Source organism: Corylus avellana, chromosome ca2 (genome assembly GCF_901000735.1).
Source record: "Corylus avellana chromosome ca2, CavTom2PMs-1.0".
Classification (NCBI taxonomy): Eukaryota; Viridiplantae; Streptophyta; class Magnoliopsida; order Fagales; family Betulaceae; genus Corylus; species Corylus avellana.
Window position 1 is genome coordinate 50,040,745 of NC_081542.1, and position 8,020 is coordinate 50,048,764.

Consider the following 8,020-nt stretch of genomic DNA (forward strand, 5'->3'; position numbering starts at 1 on the left):
AGCAGAAATACTAACCAAAATGATGGGCCTTGATGTTGTTGGTTGTGATTAGGAACTCAAGTGTACCACTTTGTTGAAGGCGTGGAAGGACTTGCTATTTGATGCACTCATCTCTTTCTCCCTCTCATGGATGATATTCTCCAGGATCTTGTCAATCTTCCAATGAATCTTCTATAGTTTTGCTTTCAACCTGCTAATAAAATGAACACATTTATGTGAAGGGAAGAAATCAGCTAACTGATCAAAGCGTCCTGACAAGGATATAAATTTCTTGGTCAATGATAGAAATTCATCTTGGTCTTTGCATTTGCTACCGAATGCTGCTCTACATACAATAATAGTACTTGTCAAAGTGAAAATACGTTCACTGAAATTGATTAGAGATCCTGAATGGTTTGATGTCGCCTTACATTTTTTTAAAACCTCATGTATGCATGGTTTGATTAATGCTACTAATATTGCCTTGATTCCTAAGTGTAAAAACCCGAACAATGTTGCTGAATTTAGGCCTATAAGCCTTTGTAACGTGTTGTATAAGATTATCTCGAAAGTAATGGCTAATAGGCTTAAAGTAATTATGCCTTTAATCATATCCCCGAATCAGAGTGCTTTCCTTTCAGGGCGGTTAATCACTGACAACATTCTAGCAGCTTACGAAACTATGCATACAATGCACACTAGAATGTGGAGTAAGGTGGGTTTCATGGGGATAAAACTTGATATGAGCAAGGCATATGACCGGGTGGAGTGGCGGTTCTTGGAAGAGGTAATGGCAAAAATGGGGTTTGACGCAAGTTGGATTAAATTGATCATGGCATGCATTAGCTCAGTCACCTATTCCATTATGGTGAATGGGAAACCAGTGGGCAATATCACACCAACTAGAGGATTGAGGCAGGGTGATCCCCTATCACCCTATATGTTTCTATTGTGTGCCGAGGCCTTGAGTGCAATGCTTTCCCATGCGGAGAGTACGGGAGTCATTACAGGGGTCCCAACGTCAAAGAAAGGGCCGCGACTAAGCCACCTATTCTTTGCGGACGATAGCTTGCTATTTTGCAAGGCTAATTCGGTGGAGTGGAGACGCCTCACTAAGATCTTGGATAAATATGAGAAAGCCTACGGACAGAAATTAAACAAGGATAAGACGTCGATCTTTTTCTCACGCAACACTGCTGAGGCCAAAAGAGAGGAGATTACCCGGTTATCGGGGTTACAAGCAACGGACAGATATGAAAAATATCTGGGGCTCCCAACATTGATAGGGAGATCAAGATCCAAAGCGTTCAAGGGCATCAAGGAAAAAGTGTGGAAACGAATCAATGATTGGAAGGTTAATTTCCTATCACAAGCTGGGAAGGAAATTCTGATAAAGGCAATGGTTCAAGCAATACCAACATACTGTATGAGTGTGTTTTTACTTCCTACTTCATTGTGCAAAGAGTTAAACAGCCTTATGCAACGATTCTGGTGGGGTCACAAGGAAAACACATCCAAGATTCATTGGATGAGTTGGGAGAGAATGGGTGTCTCGAAAGCAAAGGGGGGCATGGGATTTAGAGACTTGACAATGTTTAATCTAGCACTTTTGGCGAAACAACTATGGCGAATAATGGAAAATCCTAACTCATTGGTGGCCTGAATTTTGAAAGCAAAATATTTTCCACACACAAAGGTTTTTGAAGCAAAGTTGGGATCGCGGCCCTCCTTAGCGTGGAGAAGTCTTCTTTCTTCAAAGGAGATTCTGCTAAGAGGTTCCATATGGAGGGTAGGAGATGGGAAGGATATCAGTGTCTGGAGGGATTGCTGGCTGCCTACTCCAATGACTTTTAGGGTACAATCACCGAAGAATCAATTGTTGAAAAATTTACAGGTGTGTGATCTTATAGATCAGGATCTTAAAACTTGGAAGAAGTCCATAGTGGAGCGCCACTTTCTCGGTACAGAAGCTTCAACCATCCTAAATATTCCTATAAGTCCATTCCTCCCTAGAGATAAATTGATTTGGCGATGCACAAAAAATGAGGAATTCTCTGTGAAGAGTGCTTATCACCTAGGGTTGGAATTGAAGGAGAGCCAACGGCCAAGCTGCTCGGTAAAGGTAAAAGAGGAGGAGGTATGGAAGATATGCTGGAGTATGGACGTTCCCCAGGCAGTCAAGATGTACATTTGGAGAGCTTGTCACAATCTCCTTCCTACTAAGGCTAACCTCTTCCGCAGAGGTGTGTGTCCTGAGCAGAGCTGCCCAATCTGTCTGAAGGAAAATGAAACAGTAATGCATATAATGTGGGAATGCCCGTCGGCGAATGATGTGTGGGGTAGCAGCATTACCAAATTACAGAAGTGCATTATAGGAGGTGGGACGTTCATCCAACTGTTTTCAGAAGTCATTAGGCGATGTGAAAAGAGGGAGGTCGAATTGTTCTCTGTTCTTGCGAGAAAGATTTGGATGCGCAGGAACAAGTTAGTGCACGAAGGTTTGTTCCAGCATCCCAACCAAGTATTGCGTGAAGCAGAGAGTGGGCTTGAGGAGCTCCGAAGGGCTAATGCCTCTCCCATTCACTAGAAGGTTAACACTGCGATGGCAGAGGAAGTGAAATGGCAACCCCCTCCTCCTAATTCAGTTAAAATTAACTGGGATGCGGCGATGAACCACACAAACAAAGTCATTGGATTGCGTATTATTGCAAGGGACGAGAGGGGAAAATTTATGGCAGCCTTTAGTAAACAACAGGATATTGATACAGAACTAGTGGTAGCTGAAGCAATGGCTGCTCTCCATGCCATCATTTTAAGCCAGGAGATGAATTTCCAGAATGTGGTGTTTGAAGGGGATTCATTACAGGTGGTGCAAGCGGTAAACTCGGTTTCTCAATGTAATAGCATATACGGGCACCTTATAGAAGACATTAAAGTAGGACTTAACAAGATGGCCACGTCGAGTTTCACTCACGTTACCAGAGATGCCAATGGGGCTGCGCATGCTCTAGCTGTTATGGCTAGGAACCATGTCACGGGTATTGTAAAATGGGATTCTATTCCACACAGTATTTGTGGTATTGTAAGCAGGGAGGAACTTAGTTCCACCTACTGATTTTTCTAGCTCAGTTGAGATAATAAAGGTTTCAGAATACATTCTTCAAAAAAAGAGATCCTGAAGATGAGTGGATGGAGTCAAGAGATTATGAACGTCTTCTTCTCTAAGAGCAGAGAATGATATGGACCCTCTTGGTACTTAAGATTTTCAAAACGCAAACTTTTCTCATTTGCCTCCAGAAATTCCCATATGGAGAAAAGGCAATGTCTGAGCCCCCATAGAACATAATTCTAGCTAGGGAGAAGAAAATCTGGCCTCGACGCAAAGGCAAGGTCATTTGTCTTCATGAACTCTTTGGCCATCCTCCAAGTAATTTGTAAAATCCAAACTACTATTAGGTTGTGTTGAGTAGTCTTTGGCCTCTCTAGACTTCAAAAGTTAGCTCAAGATGTGAGATTTTACCTCACACTTATAAAGTGACCATTAGCTCATTTCACAACCGATGTGAGATAACCCAACAGGTTGAACATAACTAAGTTGGGTCCATCCAACCAACAAAAAGCATTCATTATTTGGACCAATATAAACTAGTATTTTTTCTCTGTTGAACCCAAATAAAATAAAAAAAATAAGTCATCGTGTTTTTAAATCTCAAATTTTAAAATCATCATTTTTAGATTACACTTCTTAGAATCGCAAAATTCAAATGGATCCTAATTCATTTGGATAACTAGAATGTAACCCATACAACCCATAGGCAAAAGATTGACTTTTTGGTGCAAAGATATTTAGTATATTGGACCACCAGGATGAACTATTGCGTCCCTAAACAATTAGAACACGACAGAAAATTAATTTGATCGTCAATTTGATTATTCTAAAGACTAGCAGATCAAAAAAAGGCTAAAGTTTTTTCTTTTTTACCAACTAATATGCTGCTAATTAATTTGTTATAATGACAAGGCATAATTTCATAATTTATTTTGAATAGGACAAATAATTATTCAACAACCATTTGGGGAAACTATCATTAATTTTACCAAGTTTAATTTAAGAATAGTTTTTGGTTTTTGACTTTGTTTGATAAAACTCAAAAAATAAAAACATTAACAAACAACCAAAAATATAAAACATTTAAGATTACATTCATCTTTACGTCACATTATAATACTTAAAAAAAAAATTAAAATTAAAAAAAGCCCTAAAAAGCCTTAAGAAAAACGAAAATAATTTCTAGACCATCTTCTCAAATAATTTTAGGTGCAAAGCTACTTTAACAATAATGCCTCAAAGGGCAAGTGATGGACTACAAGGAGTAGCTAGGAAACAAATACAAGTTGTTTTTCCTTTTGACATATAATCATGAGAAGATGATTTTCACACATATAAATGACAAAATATAATATACCGAAAGGCTACTCTTTTTCCTTCCCGACAAAAGAAAAATGAGTGTATGAATACTAAATCCAACCCAGAATGACAAAACAACTCCAAATTATATTAGAAACTGATAATACGTGACCCAAGGGCAAACAAATTCAACTGAATACTCATTAAAAAAAAAAAAAAAAAAAAAAACATATACCTTGGCATGCATCGTGCCATCCTTAATGAAGATAATTGTCACCGTCAGCATCATTAAGGAGAATGAGGCTTCCCACACAAACAACTGGCGCATACAAATCAGGCACATTCTCAATCTTAACAATTCTGCGTGTCTTCCTTAATTTTTATGTCATACCAATAGAGACAAAAGGATTCAGCTCTAGAGTTTGGCCCTAAAATTTCTCCCGTCAAAACCTCTTCACCGTCGTATGAGAACACAAAAGGAGGGTATTTAGAAAAGGCCGGCTCCACCGTATAAAATAGTGTCCAACTACTGGACACCCCATACTCCTTCATTACCCAAACTTCACAGAGTTGCGGAAAAAATGCACAGAGCCATCCTCCCAAGTCCACCAATTCGAGATCCTCTTTGGTAGAAGAATTAATAGGAAATGCTTGCACTCTGAATTTTTCAGTGCTGAGATCAAATGTGACATGGCACTTTTTTAACTTCGTCTCATAACCACCCAATGAAAAGCATCGTTCAAGAAACGCGCCTCGTTCGATATTGTATATGGTTCCTCAATAGGCCATTCTTCTTCAACCATTCTCCAAGAGTGTTCTCTGAGACTATATACCTCGAGACTATATATTCTTCTTTCATCCCTTTGACGGTCAAGCCAAGCCTTTGGCCAGAACTTCACAAGCCTTAAAAGCTTGTAGTCGTTGTTGACCTGGCCGTATCCAAATGCTGAGTGCCTTCTAGCAATAAACTTTTCTAGAGGCTTAGGAGGTAATTTCTTATTGTTGAAATAATGATAATGCGGAAATTTGTTAGAATATATGGAAAATATATTATATTTTCCATATATTCCATAATTATGCTGATATTAAAATATTCTCTATTTATGGATTGATTGTAATCATATATTGAGATTGTAATCAAATCAAGGAGATTTGATTACCAAACTTGTATTTAGACATTATCCTATAAATAGGGACCTTTGTATTGTAGACAAATTAAGTTAATGAGCACAATGTAGCCCTTAGGGGTATTATGAGTGGTGGACGTAGGTGTCTAACACCGAACCACCCGAAAGTTCTTTGTGTTCATTCTCTCTCTTGCTTAATTCCGCTATAATTTCCGCATTATCATTATATCGGCACTTAAAATTTACATTTACAACAATCATTTACACGTAAAAAAAAAAATTCTCTTTCGGTCGCACACATATAAAATATATTTTTTAAAATAAATAAATCATTTGGGGGTTGTTGAGGGTTTTATTTATTTTAAAAGTCATTAACTCCGATTCCGGTCCTTATAATTAGAGTCTTTTTTAAAAAAACTTAGTATTCAAACCTCGCTAGTTATTTAACCTGATTTTTTTTTTTTTAAGTGATGGGTGACTGGTCGTCAGAGCTACTGAAACTGGTCTAAGTTAATCTCTTTGCGCGTGATAGTGATATTTCTAGGGCAGTGATGTATAGTAGCGTGACTAGCGTCCAATATTGGAAAATGCAGTGGTATAAAACATAGAAAATCAGTCCATGCATACGAAGATATTTAGCGTCTTCTGAAGACTTGTTGAATAGTATTCATATCATGTCAAACTGTCAACTACACCATTATGGATCTTTTACTTTTCTTAGACACTCTTCCATCAGCCGCCTTGTCATTAACTCCGATTCCAGTCCTTATAATTAGAGTCTTTTTTTTAAAAACTTATTATTCAAATCTCGCTAGTCATTTAACCTGATTTTTTATTTTTTAAGTGATGGGTGACTGGTCGTCAGAGCTACTGAAACTGGTCTAAGTTAATCTCTTTGCGCGTGATAGTGATATTTCTAGGGCAGTGATGTATAGTAGCGTGACTAGCGTCCAATATTGGAAAATGCAGTGGTATAAAACATAGAAAATCAGTCCATGCATACGTATATAGTTGAATAGTATTCATATCATGTCCAACTGTCAACTACACCATTATGGATCTTTTACTTTTCTTACACACTCTTCCATCAACCGCCTTGAATTTCAGGATAAGGATCCCCTTCACTTGAGAAAGAAAATGAGAATCTCATTTTCTTTAATTTCATACAAACTATTGCGCCGTGATAGTGAAACTGGTCTAGGTTCTTTTTGCGCCGTGATAGTGATATTTCTAGGGCAGTGATGTATAGTAGCGTGACTAGCTTCCAATATTGGAAAATGCAGTGGTATAAAACATAGAAATCAGTCCATGCATACGTATATAGTTGAATAGTATTCATATCATGTCAAACTGTCAACTACACCATTATGGATCTTTTACTTTTCTTACACACTCTTCCATCAGCCGCCTTGAATTTCAAGTCCTTCCAAAAAAGCGCGTGTCCTTTCTTTCATTAAAAATGGGGAGTTAAGCCTTGTTTGGGAAGCAAGATTTTTCAACTCAAACTCAAATTTTTTCAAAATTTATGTTTGGCAATTTTTTAAACTCAATTCAACTCAACTCAAAAATTTTTAACTTAACTCAAAAACTTTCAACTCAATTAATAGAAATTATAAATAAAATTGAAACAAAAATAAATAAATTTAGGGTGGTCGAAACACCCCAGGTGGTAACTAGACAATTCCTAAGAATTTGAAGGTGACCGATCCATCCCTCAGGAGTAGATCGGCCTCCCTTGAAAGCCAAAGCTAATGGGGGATGGCTCCACTCTGTCTAATTTGGGGGTGGCAAACCACCCCCAAGTAACGGCTAAGGGTGGCTGAACCACCCCCATCAACTTCGGGGGTGGTCAATCCACGCGCTAGGGTTGAATCGAGTCATCGACCATGCCCAAGTAGTCATTGGGAGTGGCTCAACCACCCCCAAGCAGTTTTTGGGATGGCTGAGCCACCCCAAAATCGCTATTTGGGGTGGCTCGACCACCCCCATTAGTTTCAGGAGTGGCCGATCCACCCCCTAGTAGTGACTCAACCACCTTTAGACACCTAGGGGTGACTGATCCACCCCTCGGTGGTAGTTTGGCTACCCCTAGGGGTGGTTCAAAATTTTCCTTAATTTTTTTTTTTAAAAAAAATTAAATTTGTTTTTTTTTTAATATTTTAATATATATTTTTAATTATATATAATTTTATAATTTTTACTTAATTTATTAATTACTATTCAAACTTAATCTCAACTCTTTTTTTTCCTTGATATTCACACTAAAAAAAACTCAAAAATGAATTGAGTTCAAAACCAAAAAATGGCATTCCCAAACAAGTAAATCTTTTCAAATATGTATGCATCGGGCAAAGTTGAGAGAAATAAAACAATACGCAAAGCCCTATTTCTCAGCACGCGGACACGTGTTTGGATTAGAGACTTCAGTAAAAGACACTTTCTATGATCATGTCCAAATCCTTTGGTTTCATCCTGGATATATGGGAAAGAGACTCCCCACCAAACG

General features: G+C 38.1%; 1 protein-coding gene across 1 annotated transcript; it reads left to right on the top strand.

Annotated features, from left to right (window-relative positions):
• The first annotated feature begins 2,581 nt into the window (after positions 1-2,581).
• On the top strand, positions 2,582-3,094 carry LOC132170186 (uncharacterized). Its single transcript, XM_059581077.1, has one exon. It carries the CDS (start codon positions 2,582-2,584, stop codon positions 3,092-3,094), a length of 513 nt encoding a protein of 170 aa, XP_059437060.1.
• The last annotated feature ends 4,926 nt before the right edge of the window (positions 3,095-8,020 follow it).